At 36.5% G+C, this 18,220-nt stretch overlaps 2 protein-coding genes across 9 annotated transcripts; both read right to left on the bottom strand.

Annotated features, from left to right (window-relative positions):
- Window positions 1-6,132: 6,132 nt before the first annotated feature.
- Window positions 6,133-13,333, bottom strand: LOC110666267 (receptor-like serine/threonine-protein kinase ALE2). 4 transcript variants are annotated; one of them, XM_021826690.2, is made up of 9 exons: window positions 12,933-13,333; window positions 11,657-11,737; window positions 9,806-9,907; window positions 9,612-9,725; window positions 9,159-9,527; window positions 8,813-9,073; window positions 7,819-8,208; window positions 7,413-7,653; window positions 6,133-7,122 (listed from the first exon to the last, which is right to left on the bottom strand). In XM_021826690.2, the coding sequence occupies exons 1-9, from the start codon at window positions 12,994-12,996 to the stop codon at window positions 6,411-6,413; spliced, it is 2,334 nt and encodes a 777-aa protein (XP_021682382.2). In that variant the 5' UTR covers window positions 12,997-13,333; the 3' UTR covers window positions 6,133-6,410. The 4 variants fall into 4 exon arrangements, with proteins under 4 accessions (XP_021682382.2, XP_057985057.1, XP_057985059.1 ...); XM_058129074.1 differs by lacking the exon at window positions 11,657-11,737; XM_058129076.1 differs by lacking the exon at window positions 11,657-11,737 and having other exon boundaries at window positions 13,049-13,333.
- A 1,414-nt stretch (window positions 13,334-14,747) lies between these two features.
- Window positions 14,748-17,968, bottom strand: LOC110666268 (protein WHAT'S THIS FACTOR 1 homolog, chloroplastic). 5 transcript variants are annotated; one of them, XM_058129078.1, is made up of 3 exons: window positions 17,775-17,967; window positions 16,781-17,480; window positions 14,748-16,250 (listed from the first exon to the last, which is right to left on the bottom strand). In XM_058129078.1, exon 3 carries the CDS (start codon window positions 16,233-16,235, stop codon window positions 14,961-14,963), a length of 1,275 nt encoding a protein of 424 aa, XP_057985061.1. In that variant the 5' UTR covers window positions 16,236-16,250; window positions 16,781-17,480; window positions 17,775-17,967; the 3' UTR covers window positions 14,748-14,960. The 5 variants fall into 5 exon arrangements, with proteins under 5 accessions (XP_057985061.1, XP_057985060.1, XP_057985062.1 ...); XM_058129077.1 differs by having other exon boundaries at window positions 16,781-17,444; XM_058129079.1 differs by having other exon boundaries at window positions 16,781-17,419.
- Between the last annotated feature and the right edge of the window lie 252 nt (window positions 17,969-18,220).

The raw sequence follows: 18,220 nt of genomic DNA, 5'->3' as shown, positions 1-18,220 counted from the left end.
CTTCCTTTCTATTTTTTAAGTTCCCTCATTTTATTTGATTGATTTTTTATCTCAATTTCTTAAAAGTCTTGCTTCCTTGACTTTATAGACAGTAACTTACTTATCCATAAAGAGTGAATTACTTTTTGAAAAGTGAACTTAAAAGTAAAGAATTTAAAAATAAGATCTTACTTTTTAGGAAGTTTTTTTGAGAAGGAACTTACGCTATAAGATAAAAAATAGTTAATAACACAACTCATTCATGGCAATCAATTTGCACATTTCTGAATAAAAATTGAACACACATCTTAAACCAACATACTTAATTATTTAAAGAAAAATATACTATTGTCATTGATCGGAGATAATTCAGTGGGCTAGCATTTTACCTGATTATTTTCGGCTCATGAGGCTTGGGTTATTATGTTATAGGGAGTTGGAGTTGCGTCTCTACTATCAGCTCAAACTTTTGGCATGATGGTAAGCTTGATCTTGCAATTAGTATTAGAGCCAAAGTCATAGGTTTGAATACCTGGCAAGTGTTAGGGATTGTTGACACTGAATGAGATAACTCAGTAGGTGGTCTATAGTGTTTGGGCTGATACGTTATAAGAAATTGAAGTTGTGTCTCGGTTAACAGTTTAAGTTTTTGACACGATGGTAATTACTCAATCTTACCGGTACACATCATACTAAAATGGAACAGAAATTACAAGGGTAAATAATTACATAAGAGTAGCATTTATGTCACGACCCAACCTATGAGCCGGACAGGCACTAGGACCTGGGTCAGCCTAAAGCCCCCGAGACCCGTAGTAAGCCTAACTATTCTCCAATCCTACTTTAAGGCCCAATTCAACCGGACAGAGTCCGACTATAAAATGGACTATTTAACGGAGAGTTTTTGACTCGCTCAACCTGTAAACACAATATAATATAAACTGGAGAGCTCAGCTCATCCTCCACATAATCAAATGTCATAAAAATAAATGGAAGTTTGGCTCCCTCATCCAATCCAACCATACATGCATTTAATAAGTTTACAGGTCCAACATGATAAATATATTACAGACCTAAATCAAATAAATATTTCTAATACATGCAGAAATTCTAGGAGTTAACCGAACTATACAAACATTACAGACATTAATAGACGACCTGCGAAGAAAAAAAGCAGGTTAACCACAACAATAATCCTCCTATAGCCTGAAAAAATAATGAACAGGAGTGAGCGTTCGACTCAGAGAGTAAAATATCAATTTTAACCATAATCTCTATAGCTATCTAAAGCTAATGCACCCTATGGAGTGAAATGTAACATCGTCATAAATTTCATACAAATCACATCAAAAAGGCAATTTAGAGCACTCACACACCCAATAATGTCAAACACTACATATATCTCTTAATCCAACCTCCATAATCTCTATAGCTATCTAAAGCTAATGCACCATGTGGAGTGAAATGCAACATCGTCATAAATTTCATACAAATCACATCAAAAAGGCAATTTAGAGCACTCACACACCCGATAATGTCAAACAATACATATATGGAAGCTGATCCCCTATACAGCTCTCTTAATCTAACCTCTGCCAGCGAAGATCTCAGCCGGACTTTCGCTTAATAAATCAAATACGGGATCCCAGCGAAGAACTCAAGCCGTGTCTACCCCGAAGGACCGGGTCCCAGCGAAGATCTCAAGCCATGTCTACCCGTCCTGTCCATATCCAACACTATATCACACGCACGCCAATGCACACACACTACTCCAAATCACCACAAACAACATCCATGGCACTTCAACATTTATAAATGCAATGTAAAACGTGCTTAGTATTTAACTACATAGATATATACATATAAGTGATGCATGGACATGCTTGAACATATAATAATATCGAAATTATAATTAAAATTAATATTTTACTCACAGACTCAACCAAAGTCACTGTAGCGGCTGGGGGGAGGAAGAAGGCTGTCCCGGCTTAGCCGATAATTTTTGTTACAATTATTTATTACATTTGACTCAATACAAGCTAAGAAAAAACTAAAGATGTCCTAAGTCGTGTCAAAAATCTGACAGAGTCTCCCCTATACCTAGGACCTACCCAACCTGCAAAGGGGCTTAAAACACACTTCTATATCCACAAACCATATACCCACAACTCAATCACATCATACAGCTCCTCCTAGGCTCATCCAAACAGTCATCAATTACAACATGTAAAATTATAGTTTAGTCCTTATAATTGACCCTTTTGCAAAAACTACCCAAATGAGCTCTAAAAATTCTAAAACTTTGCCCTGCGGTCCTTAGCAATATTACTAAGCTAATGCAAAAGGGATCATAGTTTTATGAGCTACCATGAGTATTTGAAGGATTTCTAATCCAATTCAAGCACTAAACAATTAAGAAAAAGTAAGGTCCGGATTCCGACTCCGGGGACATGCTCGAGACGTCTGACAATGGTGGGGTAGCCAAAATCTCGACCCAATTCCGAAACTTTTTCAGTAGCTTGTTTGTCTGGCCGGAAATTCACAGACCCGGGCACCCGTCGAATTTCCACGAATTGAAGGTACCTACATGAAGCCCACAACACGGGGGTTAGTACAAAATTTTTACAGAATTTTCTAAGCTCATTTAGTGCTCAGAAAAACACTACGAAGTTTCATAGGACCCACTGAAAAACGATGTCAAAAAATTTTGAAATTTATATTGCCGCGAAGCTTTCAACGAGTGGAGCGCTCAAATATTCTCGATTTTCTCGTGGAATTCACGGTTTGCGAGAAATCTAGCCCAAAAGTCGAAATGGGCTAAAACTTTCTGGACAAAAATTGGACAAACCGCTCGATGGATTTTGGTGTTCTTGGTGTCTATGGAAAGCTCTAGAGGTGTAGATGAGTTTAGATATAAGACCCGACTCAAACGGTGGCCGGATCGACCGGATTTTGGCCGGGAAGCCAAAACGGAGCGCTGCAACGTTTACGGCCCCTAGGACGTTGGCGGCCGTGCGTTTTCGGCCCTCGATGTCGGTGGGGAGGCACTGGGACGACACGCCGGCGAGGTGAGGAGGGCTGGGTGGAGGCGGTGCTGCCTGGGGAGGAGGGAGGAGAGAGAGAGAGAGAGAGAGATACTGGAATGCGCGGGGAAGGGAAGAAAAGAAGAAGAAGGCCGGTCCGATTCGACCGACCCGATCCGATCAGTTCGATTCGGTCAGTCCGATTCAAGATATAAAATTTTTGTATTTTTACTCTGCCTTAGAACCGAAAATGAGGTCAAAAAATTTCGAAAAAATTCTAAAAAACTTTGAAAAATTCGTAGTGTCCAAATATATTTTTAGTTTTGCCACGTGGTCTTTAAATTAATTTTTAAAAATCATAAAAGTTTTATATTTTTTGAAAATCGAACCCGATTTCTAAAATTCGAAAAATTTCAAATAATTTCCTAAAATTTAAATAAAATAAAATATTAATATTTACTCACAAAATAATAAATTTAAAAATTTGGGGTGTTACAATTTAGATAGGAGCATTTGTTGTTTATAATTACAGAGCCATTTGAGGAATACTTGGCGGTTTCTGTTAAGGACCATGTTTGAGCAGGAAGAGAGGAGACAGCGGACAGAGTTTTGCTTCCAATGACTGCAATTAAGAGACGTAACCATGACAAACAAACAAGTGGTTTCTAGGTGGTTCAATCTTGATAATCATTTTAATAGTGCAGTTGAGTCGAAAATTATGACAAGATTTGGATGTGGGTTACCGTGTGCTTGATGAGGCTACAATGTGTTGTAGTGATGTTAGACCAACTGCAAAATAGTTGTGGAAGATATTATTATACGATTAGGGAAGAAACAAGCGGGGATCTGAGCGGTATGGAAGACCGGCTCGAGCTCCCAAGGCTCTGCAGCCAGCAGCTGTCTACAATCAGCCCCACATCCATAGGGTCAAAAATAACTTGCTAAATCAACTATAGAAAGGTTTTGGAATGTTGAGGGCATTGTTTTTGAGGAGCATGATCTGCCTCTACATGGAAATATGCTTACCACTTGAGCAGCAAACGGCAACATTTTCTCTGCTGGCATGTTTGCACAGATAGCAAGAAAGAAACATTAAAAATGAGTTCTAAACCCCTCAGAGCCAAATGTATGTTAATAAAGATGCATGCGGGCATGCACATATTTAAGGACATATGTGGCGCGCACACACACAAAGAGACCAACCCTTCACAAGACACATATGCACAATTGCACATTCGTTCATATGCAATGGTAAAAAAATACCATAAAGAACTGATCCAATAAAGGCATCTCCAGCACCAGTTGTATCAGCAAGTTCTGGTGGGGATATCTTTTCTGCTGTTCCTGCATACAATTTCCCTTTCATTGCTCCTATCCCATTTGCTCTTACCTTTGTCGATGACTGGAAAGAGAAGATGGAAAAGCACATTAGTTCCAATAAATTGGAAACACCCTTCACTTTAAATGCTAAATGGGCTTATCAGAAACATAAGCAAGTTTATGACAGGCATCATAGTTTCTTTGGCTGGTTGAATAAGCAAATCGCTCTGCTTCTAAGCCAGGAAAACACATTATTCAATGGCTTCCACTGCTCCAGCAAATGCTCAAACAATATAATATTGCAGTTAGCATTCATTTCAGCCTTTTCAGGTTGTCCAGACAGTACAAAATTAACCATGGATTATAGTTGAGTAAAACATCTATAAGCACAAATAGGTGAAAATCGACGGCATATAGTTTTGTGCTTATAAGCTAGTTTGATCAAATATTTTACTATATTATCTTTATTTAATTTTTAAAATTTTATTATAAATCTTATTTAATATTATTTTTATTCATTTTAATAACAACTGTGCTTATAAGTAATTTTTTATCAAACATATTAATTATTTGTCTGTTCAAGTATTTTAACCAAAAGTATAAAAGTTTAAAATTTTAAATGTTTATAAGTTTAAATTAGCTTATAAGTTTTAAATGCGTATAATCTGATTTTCATTGAGTTAAGCCAAACACCTTCTAATTTTCCTCAGCATTTGACCCCGTTAAAAAATTGTTCAATTGAAGAGCAAACATCATCCTCCATAATGTAACAATAGGTCTGAAAGAATAATCCCGTCATTCTGTCTTCTCCTGGCTCTTTGAGAGGGCGAATGGCAAAAGCAGGATGTGATTGATTTCTTCTCTAGTCACAGGTCTGGTTAGTTGCTATTCAACAGTATAATTACATGACTTCATAAAATGCCAGCTTAGTTTGTCATCTCTTTCTGTCTAACTTGTTTGAAGGGATGAAATATGGCCTGCATCCGTGGGAAAAATCATGCTCTTATCTAGGCTGAAATTCCAACATCTCATATCCTGATCAATCAATTGAAAGATCCCATCATAATTTGCTTTTCCCCAAGGTTTAAAAAGATATGCAGAAGGTAACTAAGGATCTCACCTTCCATGCAAGCTATGGAATTACCATTCCTCAATTTCCATCGAATTCCCTCCTTTTTAAAAAGATTCGCAACCCCTAAGAGAGATTTCCCCAATCTCAGCTTGCATAAAGGAAGTCTTCAGGATCTCTAAATAAAAGGGATTTGGCATGTGAGAATTTCTCCATCCATATTTACTAAGGATGGTGGATTTAAAACTCTCTAGATCCTTGAAGGAAGCCAAGCCCTTCCTCCATTTTCTTTATACATAACTATTTCCACGCAATCCGATGTTGTTTTCTTTCTCCACTTTTCTGCCCACAAAAATTAAGCTTTCATCCTCAGGGTGATGATCAAATGGAACCTTTAATTTAAAATTTTAATTTAGTTTATTTAAAAAGTTTGATTCAGTTGGATTCTAATTTATAAAAACTATGGTTTAATTGATTCGATTTTTAAATCAAATCAAAATATTTTGATTCAATTTGATTAATTATCAAAATTTTATAAAAATTTAATTAAATTGATTTTTCTAGTCCCTGCGCTTTATGGATAAAATAGAAGGCCACAAATCGGTCAATTCAGTTTTTTGAAAATTTTTACAAAAATAATCGAATTGAAAATCAAAGTCCCTTGAAATTACTAACCTAACTAAAACGTATAACTGAAACCAAACTAAATTAGTTCAATTAAAACCATGTACAGCAAAACCGTAGTCCCAGAAGGCAGTTGTTAACAATTAGAATTGATTTCCAGTTCAATAAATGGGGCCAAATGTCATTCTGCAAAGTTGGATACAGCAGCAGACCATGAGAAACTAATAAACAGATATACAATACAAGGTGTATTCAGCTTACATCTCCAACTTCGTGTATTAATGAATCAAGATTTTCAAAATCAGAAGCAAATGTCTCTCCAAACATGTAAATTAACATGAAATCCCCAATGCCTAAACCAACTGTACACTTGGAAACAACTCTCAAAAGAAACCTCATACCCAATATCCACCGTTCCAATTTCGCTTCGAAAGGAGCCCACCATGCTCACTCATGCTCCCTCTTAATCTATAAAATGCTGTTTTACTTCGTACTGTTCTCAAGGGACCTGATCTGTTCCCCTGCCTAATAGCTAAAGACAACCGATCCCCAACCAAACTTGAAGCTGAAAACGGTCTGTTTTCCATCTCTTCAAGTGGACCTGAACTGTACTCCATTGTGATGAAAGACGAGGCTTGCCCATGAGTTATTCGAGGGGATATCCCACCAGCATTCCACCAACTACCATAGGAAGGGGCAAGATCAACTTTAAAGTCAGAATCCGGAGCAGAAGACTCCTTTTGACTACAGTTGTCTCCACAAGTCTCATCCATGTCATTGTATATTAGCTTTAGAGCCTGAACAACTTCACCCATGAAGGGTCTGTTAGTCACCTCCGGATGAACACACATAGAAGCAATGGCAGCCACCTTAGCCACGTCATCAAAGCCATAAGTTCCTGCCAAGGAAGGATCCACCAACTGCTCCAGTCCTTCTCTACTGGTTAGCAATGGACGTGCCCAAGTTACTAAATTTTCCTCCCCAGGAGGCTGGGACATGTCCACAGGTTTTCTTCCAGATAGAAGCTCAAGCAGCACAACCCCATAACTGTAAACATCACTCTTGACAAGCAGATGCCCTGTCATTGCATATTCAGGGGCAACATACCTGCAAAAGGAAAACTTCAGAATTCAGACAGGGACAAAATCGTAGGTAAATTTTGTACATTTATGATTTTATAATTTAGAAAGGTATCATTTGTTGTTGTCAAGATCATAAGGCTTCTCAAATAATACCCATTTTTTCAAAAAAAATAATAATAATAAGAAACTGGTAGTAACATTCAAGGGAAAACTTGGGAACAATATATGTATAAAATTAGAATGCCACAAAAAAAATGGTGATATATCAGGACTTCTAAAGAAAGAAGTATGATGTGATGAGACTAGTACAATTACCCAAAAGTCCCCATGACCCTGGTAGAAATATGATGACTTCCTTCAGTTGCTTCCCTTGCCAGACCAAAATCAGAGACCTTAGGGGTGAAGTCATCTTCTAATAAAACATTGCTAGCCTTGAAATCTCGATGAATTACACGAGGGTTAGAATCTTCATGAAGATAGGCCAATCCTCTAGCTGCTCCAAGGGCAATCTTTAACCGTGCATCCCAGTCAAGAGGTCCGCTTCTCTTGTCAAGGCCTGAAACACAAATAAAGGGTATTGCATAAGATTTAAGTTTATAGCATGCTGGTTTCTGTGGAAAATATAATATAGACAGGAGGCTTCTGATCAATATGATGAAAAGGTAGAAGCAAATTTACCAAAGTATTACACCATAAATTTCAAAGTTCCTATAGAACATACCATGCAAGTGGGATTCAACACTGCCATTGGGAACAAGTTCATAGACCAAGCACCGAGTGCGTCCTTCTATGCATATACCAATCAACTTCACGAGATTACGGTGATGCAATCGACTTAACATCTCAACTTCTGCAATAAATTCACGGTCTCCATTCTGATTATCTCGTGTAAGCAGTTTAACTGCAACCTCAGTCCCATCTTCCATAATCCCATGGTAAACACGTCCAAACCCTCCTTCACCCAAAATCCTCTTTGAACTGAACTTCTCTGTTGCTTTCTCAAGCTCAGCATATGGAAATGTTTTAACAGAAAGCATGCAAGTAGCCATGGTTGACACAAGGGACATTGATGTTGAGCTTGCAATACTAGTCGACATGAGAGACCCAATGCCTGCATTAACAAGTGAAGATCTAAAATATAACAAACTTGGCATATGATTTGTTTCATTTGATTATACTTGTCTAGAGAACATCATCAATCGACCAGCATAAAGCTCCCTATATCATACAAACTAAACCCAACAAAGCACGACTACTAGAAATAATATTGTGTACCATTCCAAAAGGGTCCTCTGTGAAATAAAGATTATGGTACCACATGTTTCTGTAAACTTTCCCAACTGCTTTCTTTATCAGAGACTACAAAAGAAGCTCCCATGCTCAACAAAACAAAAAAAAAAGCTATCAATGCGAACAAATCAAGAGATGGAAGCAATCTAATAATTATTATTATCTTATACCACTGGCCTAATAGGTGTTAAAGCAACCTTCTGACATTAATTCACTGAATTCAAGTTCATATTAGTGATGATAAAAAAGATGTTCAGAAAAAAATTTCTATTGTGGATGATTGAGCCAAACAAATTAGCAGGAAGTACTTTGGTCCTAAAAGGATGGACATAAAAAGGCTGCCATGAGGAGCAAAAACATTGCATGGCACTCCTCCATAACATGTACATGCAAAATACTATATAAGAACATAAAAATTGACATACCAGATCTTTTGTTTATGGATGATGCAAATGTAGGACCAACTGCACTTGATGGTCTTCCAAACTTTCTCCATCTTAGGAAAATGAAGACAGCCCCAATGAAAACCAGTAAGACCACAAATGCTGATAAAGCAACGATTGCGATGGTTCTAGCATTCATCTTCTGGCTCTTGCTCACAAAATGTGCAGTGATGGGAAGATCTCCAGCACTTCCACTAGGACCACTCCCCATGTAATCTGAGTATGGTGGTGAAGAAGGAATCCCTGGTGCATACTCTCTAGTCATGACCATTGCACAGTAATACAATGGTAAAGCAGTAAAGACTTCAGGGATAAATGAGGTTATTACCTGGATAGCTAATTGATATAACTTCATAATCACCAAAAAGAGTGTTATTTAGAGGTACCTTCTTATGCCAAAATCTATCATATGTCAGTATTGCAGTAGTATTATCAAACTTATCTCCCAATGGAACCAAGTTAATATCCACAACAGTTTTTCCCTGATTTTCACTATCAGCACTGGCCCCCATTATTTTCACTTGACTTTGCTTCAAATATGTGCCTGCTGCAACCTCAATTTCTAGCTGATTCATTAAAGGAAAAATAGCATAAGGAGCCATGCCTAAAAGAAGTCTGACTTTCATAGGAAAAACACAAGCACAGGGTGAGCCAAAGGGAGCTGCCGTAAGTGGCTCACTGCAAACTTGACCACAACCTGCCAATGATTCTTTTTGTGAGCATCATAAAGTCAAAAGTATCTGACAAGGATAGAGAACTAAGATTAATGTCCGAATTTTACTTTGGTCTTCGGAAGGGGAGGAAGCAACCACAACAGGTTTCACACGGTGATGATGATGACGATGGAGACGATGGTGTCTTGGCAAGGGAGCATTGCTGGGACCAAAAGCAGATGCTGCAATAGAATAGATAATATGAGCAAATTCCAGCAACAATAATATGGAAAAATGCCGCAATTGTGACTATGAGTAATACCCTGATAAACTGGAGAAAGTGCAGGTGCAAGAGAAGGCTTAACCATGTGCATTGGAGGTGGCTGTGATTTACCAAATGGCACACTCATTGAAACCAACCTTGCTGAAAGAAATATAGAATCTCATTTCTGTTACGAGTTACCATTAACAACAAATATTACTGTAAAATGAAATTAAAATAAGCTTAGAAATGATATATGATGGACTTAATGATTCCTGTTTTACAAATGATGCTTTTTGTTGACATTTACTGTTAACATAAATCAGCTAGCTGAGCTCACAATAGAGAAGGGATTAGCAAAGCATGCACTGGTCTTGACTTCATAAAATTCAAATTAAGCCCCAACAGAGAAAGACTCCAACAGTGCCTCGGGTCAAGCTGACCAAAAAAAAAAAAAGGAAAAGGTAAGGAGATTTAATTTCATGAGTAATACCATGATTGATAAGGAATGCCTGTTTATTGTTCAATAATGTTCAAAATTTTTATCCAGTTGTGGAGAATTAAGAATTCCTCCGTTAAAGAAAGATGATGGAAGGAAGACACTCATATATGCTTAAAAGCACATGATTTGTTATGTTAGCATCAAGATCGGATTTATAAAGCTGAGTAAAACTCCTGTTTAACCTTTGTCATTTTCTGTCATTTGAAGGATATCTCAGCCAAATCATTTGTTTAACGTTCCCTGATCCCCACATATTCATATTACACTTCACTCAAAGGTGCCAATCCGATGATATATTACATGTTATGCACAAAATACTTATTAGTAAATGATTTTTAGAGCGCACATTACTGCCTGCAGTTAAAGGCCATATGAGTGATTTGGATATACAATGCCGAACAGATTACAATCTCAGACTGTTCAAAAAGACGATTGCAAATAATTTAAAGAAGATTGTGCCTATATGAAGCTATACAGAGATATCAAAGTTCTATAGCTCGTGATAAGCAGTTCATTTGAAGGAATGCAACATCAAAGATGTGCTACACAATTGGGAAAATAAAGAATGAACAAAAGAAAAGTAAGGGAGTGTGACTTTAAAAAGCAAGACGATATGGTACAATAGTGCAGATTATTGCAAGATTTCCAAAAGCTCATGTCATCTAATTTCACTTTCAGTATAGGGTACAAATTGCTGTCAAAATGGTATAAGGTTTCCCAGGTTTTAAACCATTTTACCAGAGAATCATCAACTGTAAGCCCCAAATCATCCACAAAATGTTCCATTCTAATTAGAAAGATAACCCATCCAGCAGCACCTGGTTGTAAAAGTGGGAGCCCATTTCCCATACCAACCAGGTTTGGACTTAAAGCTAAGACATGCCTGGTCAGCAACATGACTACTGACTAACCCTAACCAGAAGATAAGCATTCAAACTCTTATTTTGACATAAAAGAATAAGTTCATTCCTATAAAATTTCTAACAGTGAACAATTTGTAATGTCCTATAAATCTAAAAATAAAGAAAAAAAAGGGAAATCAGCAACATCCAAAAATGAAAAAGGAAAAAGAAAAGAATGGAAGAGCACATGGAGACGTTTATCTTTGTCAAAGCTTGCATACATGCCACAGTTCCAAGAATTGCAACCATAAGCGAACCTTGATGGCATCCGCCTTTCTTTAGCCAGCATTTCTAATATCCCTAGTATGGTTGTAGCATAACTGTATGCTATGGCATGTAATACCCAAAATCTCTTCGGAACCACATCAGTAAGCTTGTATGGGTTAAATTAATACCATCTCCTACCCTAAGCTATTTAATCAAAGTTAAACTAAAGGAATCACCAGCAACAAGCATAGAATAAAATATTTTGCTGTCATCTATAATCCACAATATTTGTAACCTTACCATGTTCCACCAAATTTTCCTTCACAGATAATTGCCAATTTGGCTGAGAAGGAGACAAGTGTATATGCAGTAGCGGATGCCCTGAAAAATGAGAACTAAACTGTCAGTTTTTCCCAATGAAGCACATGAACCTTGTGATGAAAATTTCAGGGCATCATATATGAAAAATGATAAGAGGTAATGATATGTACAGCATCATGAACTTATCTAGTCATGCATAGATATGCATATGACGAATGCAAAATAAGAAACTTCAAAAAGTTAGTAGAGGAAATCAGTTTCGATCATTTATCGAATTGGGGAAAAATACAAAAATTAAAACAAAAATACAAGTGATATCATTAGTGTACTTTAAGAATGTAATTGGCAGCTGCAATTTCATTTTTTTTCCACAATTTCATTTTCTACTGAAATCCTACAAAAATAGAACTTTTTCCCCGTTTGGAGCAAAACTGTTCAAGCAGCTGACTTGTTTTCTCCAAGTAATACCTCATCACCATACGTCTAATTTACATTCAAGGTGCATAGTATTTTGGACAAAAGTCCAAGCTTAGACAAAACCAGTTGTAGTTAAAACTTGGACCTAGAAATATGGGAACTCATTACAGCTACTGACTTATCCTACAAAATCATAACAGCTACCCGATACACATTGGGCATGTGAAACAGATGGTGCTAGTTGCTCATTGGAAGGAGTAATACATTTATTAACTTAAAGTGTAAAAAGACGAGCCTACTGCCTACCTCATCTAATTCCAAATTTAAGCCATCAATTTGTTAGTTTCCTTAAGTTCAGGGGCAATTAACAATTAAACATTATCCATTGTGCCTTTTCTTACGTGTTTTATATTATGTTCCAACTCTGTATGTATCAAGTTAACTCATCATTTAAAATCAGCAAAATCATTTTAATCTGAAGAAGCAGAAATATGAATGCGCAATTAATAGATTGCTCTACCATGTCTTTCCAAGATTGCTAAGACAATCCTCCACAACTCACAATGGGGGCAAACATATAATCAATGGTGGGTATAAGTAGGAATTTCAAGGGCATTCCTTCAATTGAAGATAGTTGAATGACAAAACAAAATTGCGCAACTAACTCATTGCGTAATAACTCCAATCTAAATTTTTTGCGGGCGCAGAATCAGCAGATGCTTAGGCAAAAGACACAATAAGCTAAATAGCAATTGCATCAAAATAACAGTCTAAGATTAACCTCTGAAAAAGCTTCAAAGCACTTGTTTCCTAGAAATGCAGGAAATTAAAGTGATACCTAAACAAGTAAAAACGAAGGTAAGCAAGCCAAGGAGGAGCAGCAGTGTGAAGAATGGCATCATCTCTCAAGCCAAAGCAGAATCCACAAAGACCATTGTCAGAAACCAAGACGACCTCGAAGCAGAACAGCAGCCTGATCAGAGATGCACCAAAAGTTGCTAAAGTTCCGGCTAGCCACTCCATGGCATTTTGGAGTCACATTGAGAGATTGCATAGCTAAGAGTAAAACAGCAAAAGAGAGTAGCAGGAGTGGGTAAAGCCGTAAACCCTAGGAGAGAGAAAAGAAGGGCAATGCGCGTATGTGGGGCTGCAGATCCACAAAATGAGGTAAAGATCTAAAAAGCCAAATCCAAACACACGTTCTACAGTCCACAGAGTGTGTGTGCGTCGAAGAAAGACGCAGTGGAGCTTCCAGGGGTACAGAGAGAGAGAGAGAGAGAGAGAGAGAGAGAGAGAGATGCAGAAGATGGAGAGATTGAAACAAGAATTTTGATTTCGGAAGCTTAAATTTTGGTTCAGAGAGAGAGAGACGCCGGGGGAGAGAAGGAGAGCAAGAGGGAAGGAGAGGAGCCTTTAATGCTAGTGAAGTGAGGTAGTGTGTTGCAATAGCAAATACACGCTGCTTTTCGAAAATGATGATGGCTGTCTCCTTCACGCCTGTCTCGGCCGCGTGATTCCCACGCCCGTCACTGGGTGAAATGTATATCCGCGCCAATACGTTCCCTATGAATTTCCCAAAATACCCTCTGCCGTTTCACCAGATGTGCGCAACTGAAATTATTTGGGAAGTTAGCAGGATAACTGATGCAGCACGTATTTGTCGTCAAATTAAAGTATGGGTAAATAAATCGAGCCGCTCACGTATTGATCGAAATTTAACTCAATAAAAATTCAATTTGACCTGATTTATTTTTTAAGCAAGCCGGTCTTTAACGTACTTTTTGAGCATATATGTTAAAACAATTAAATTTATGAAAATATTTAATTTAATTTATAGACCGATAAAATTTATAATAAGAAAATTATAAGTTATAACATATTTGTGTTTATTTGTGTTTATAAATTTAAAAATTATTTAAGATAAAAAAGAAATAATAAGAATATAGTATTATTTATAACTTATTTATTAGTTTTAATATTATATTTTGATCAAATAAAATACTATATTATTTTAATAACATTTAAAAATATTAATACTATCCTTATTTTAATAATCATAATACTCAATAATATATTATTTTTTATTATTTTAGTAAATTAAATTCTTTTTAATAACTTTTTATCTAGATACTTAAATTACTCAATTACTTATTTTTAAATAAATAAATTTATAGATTAAAAAGTATAATTTAAATTAAAAAATAAATAATTAATTACTTATTTTTAAATAAATATATAAGTCGAAAGATATATTTTAAGTCAAAAAAATAAATAACCAAGCTAAATTTCCTCAAAATCTCATTTGTTTTAAAATAATAGGTTGAAATTGGAAGGATTGTTTATTGTGATGCGGAGGCAAGGAAGTGCTTTTCGGGTGGCGGCCTCTTTCAAACTGTTCCTTAGTCAAGTTACCCAACAAAAAACAAGGCCTGAATCTCAAAAACACAATGGCTAGGATGGTGTGGAAGCAATTTTGCCTAGGTAAATCAGATAGATGCCTTGGTAAAATGTCTTTCTAGGAATGTGAATGAATAACCCTCTCGGACAAAAACTAGCTTTGGTATCTTCAATTGCTATAATCTCAATTACCATTGCAATATTCTTAAACATATTGACAGAAAAAACATTCTCTCCTTCGTAGACTTGAAGAAAGTTGAGCTGTTCAGATCTTTGGGTGATACTTTTATTCAACACTACACTATATAGTACATAATGCAAGTCATACAGAACTACAGAATATGAAAAATATTAGCAACAACCTTTCTGAATATGGATTACTAGCAGCAAATGACCCAAAATAGGAATCCGAAAGGGTAACAAATTCAGGGTGAAATGTGGTGAAAAAAAAATAAATATATGATTTATTTCATGGGGCATCACCCAAAAGAACTTTATAAAACCGTTTTCTTTCCTCAGGGTTGAACAAACCCCCTACATCTCCAGTATCATCTTGTTCTGACACTTCAATGCTATTATCCTTCCTTTTCTCTGATCTTACAGAAATCATTCCTTTCTTCTTCATTTTTTCTAGATTGAGTAAACGGTGCCTTTGATTATACTCATGAAGTCCCTCCTGCATTAATTCCCCAAATTTATCCTTCACAATAACAAGTGGATCCTTGTCAATCAATTCTGCCCCATTATATCCTTCTCTTAGAAGAACCGTATAAATCTGATACTTATTTGAGACGTAAAAGATGCCAGGATGCTTGAGCAGCAAAACATTCAATTTCTCTGGTAAACTGAACTCTCTTCTAAAATGACCAAGTTTCACAATTGATACCTTCTTCCATAAAGTCAGCGAGAGCAGCTCATGTACTAAACCAATAGTTCTTTTCTCCATCTCTTTTGAACCTTCCAGTAAACCTATTGGATCCGCGTAAGGTGAAATATAAGGAGTAGAATTAAATTCACAAAATCTCTCCCATGATTTAACCCAAGTTGAAGGCAATGTGCATGCAAAACACGGCTCACAACCCTGCTTTTGAGCTGATGCTTCAATTGCAGAAATTGCAAATTCTGGATACCATGATACAAGCTCAATCTCCATTGAGCTCCTTCTCCCACTATGGTTAATAAGTCGAAACATATCAGGATACTTTGGTAGAATTCTAATCAAATAATCATCAGGAAATCCAAAATTTCTTTTCAGCTCATTAAGTTTGACAACATTAAGTCGTTGACTCGTGCTCATCATCAACAATTTAGCTAACCGCTCAACATACACAGGTTCCTGCTTTTCTTTCACATATTCTTCCTCCTCCACCAAAAACATCATCGGCTTTGTTAATCGACAATAATACTCATCATTCCCAAGAAACACTGAAAAGCAACAAGGGTACTTCTTAAGCCAATTGAGAGCTTTTCCTTGAAGATCAAGAGTCTTGAACTTCTTCTGGAGATAATTGACAGGTACCACCTGGTTTGGGTATCTAAATATTATGTTCTTGATTTGATTATTGACTATCCATCTTCGGTTTCGTGAAAGGGCTGACTCAAGATCAGGATCCTTCTTCATGGACCAAAGTGAGAAATTTCGAATAAGATAAATAGGTGATGATGTTGACTTCAACCTATGATTGCAATGATTAAGGTTCTGGAGAAACATCCTCACAATATGGAATTTGGCATATTCTTGCATTTTTCAAATTTGAGCCTGTGAAAAAAATAATGTAAAGAAATAAGAATAGCAGAAAGAATATCATAATGAACTTTCATTGCATAAGATGAGAAACACAATGGAAAATTCAGATTCTCAGTTTTGTAATATTGAAGCAATCACCAATTCATTATTCTTTCATATCAAATTAGAATATTAATTTAATATGCTGCCTGCATTTTCAACACATCAGAACACATCTTAACATGAGCTATCAAATGACTGCAGACACCAAGCATCACTTGACAAATCACACACAGATGTAGTAATCATCTTCTAAAATCTAGTTAACTTGACAAATCAGAGAGCAGTGATGATGTTAAATTAGTGATTGCTTCAATATCAAAAAGCAGAATGAAATCCCATTTTTACAAGAGAGAGAACTGGGGAATACTGAATTAATATCTATCAAATTAGTATCCAGTAGAACTGAGAAATTACAAGTAATACTAAAATTTCATACTAGCAAAATAGTATCCAACAAATTCAAACAGAAACAGTAGATATCTTAGCTGGGACGATATTACCTTAGTTGAGACGAGAGGAAGAACTGAGTAAATGTCAGACCCAGATGCCAGCTATTGCCGAAGGGAATAAGCGAGGACTATTAATAGAGAATCGAAACAAAGGAGAACAGAGAATCGAATTGAAGGGAAAGGTTGTTTTGAGTTCGAGGAACTGAAGGGAAGAAGAGAATCCAAGAAGCTCCGGGGTTAAGGGAGGAGATGAACCAAAGCGCGGCCGAACGGAAATGGTGGAGATGCTGCAGGCTGCGGCTGGGGAAAGAAACCGTAGTTTTGGGGTTTTACTTTTATCTAGAAATTAACAGTGAAATGCGAAGTAGAATTGCAATTGATTAGGAGGATCTTCAATGACATTTCTGCCCTCATCGTTTACCTTACCGTGCAGCATGATATGGGGTGAATGTGTAAATTTCCTTTGTAATGCATTGCTTACGAACGTTACCAGATTGCTGCGATTACATGCCTGCATTTGTACAGGGCCTCCTCTCCTCTTGCATCTGTGGGCCTATGTGTAAATCTGCCACAGGCTTCTGCTGCGTCTTTTGCCGTCTTCCTTTAGCGTGTTTGCCAGCGGCCTTTGATCAAAAGGGCGCGGGAGCCCTATAGTGTTTTCTCTTTTCTGTTTCTTCCCATCTCCCTCTTCTTTGCGAAATAGTAGGTGGAGAATCTCATCAATAGCATATGAATAAAATGGAAGCCAATACTCAAATTCTCAATGGCAATGAAATAAAATCCATCAACAACACAAATAATTACAAAATAAATAGAATCAAAATTGAAACACACATAATCAAAACTCTCAATCAAATACAAATAACAGAAGCGAATCAAATGTAGAATCAAAACAAAAGGGGAAGACTTTATATTGCAGTAGGCGAATAACCATGAAATATTCAACACATGCAAACCCAGATTGCTAACTCATGAAGGGGAGGCAAATTTTCAAACCCAGACAGCACATCTAAGAAACTTATATTCAAATCCAGATCACACTCACAGAGTATTGGAGAAAGCAGTCAGATTTTGGTTCATCGTTGCCTAGCAGGCCCATGTCATAGGCGAGGCTTCGAGAACCAGAGGCGAAGGCTCTGAGATGAATGCCCTATTTTATTTCATTGTTTTTGGGAGAACAAGATATAGGGCGAGATGGAGAAGGAAGCAGAGGTAGGAAGTGAAGAGTGAAGGTCAATGTTTATGGACATGGTATAGTTTACTATTTAATAATTATTACATATACATATAATATTTAATTATAATATATAAATTATGATTTTTATTTATTTAATTTTAATTAAAATTTAAAACACTAAATTTTATAGGTTTAATGATAACTTTAATATTATTATGTTAAATCTCATTAATATAAAATTATAACTTTGAAAATTTATAATAAATGAAACATACTGCTACCCCACATTTTATTTTTCTTGCTCTGCTAATGTT

The sequence above is a fragment of the Hevea brasiliensis genome, chromosome 10 (genome assembly GCF_030052815.1).
Source record: "Hevea brasiliensis isolate MT/VB/25A 57/8 chromosome 10, ASM3005281v1, whole genome shotgun sequence".
NCBI lineage: Eukaryota > Viridiplantae > Streptophyta > Magnoliopsida > Malpighiales > Euphorbiaceae > Hevea > Hevea brasiliensis.
The sequence above is the reverse complement of the archived record's forward strand: the minus strand, read 5'-3'. Positions and strand labels throughout refer to the sequence as shown.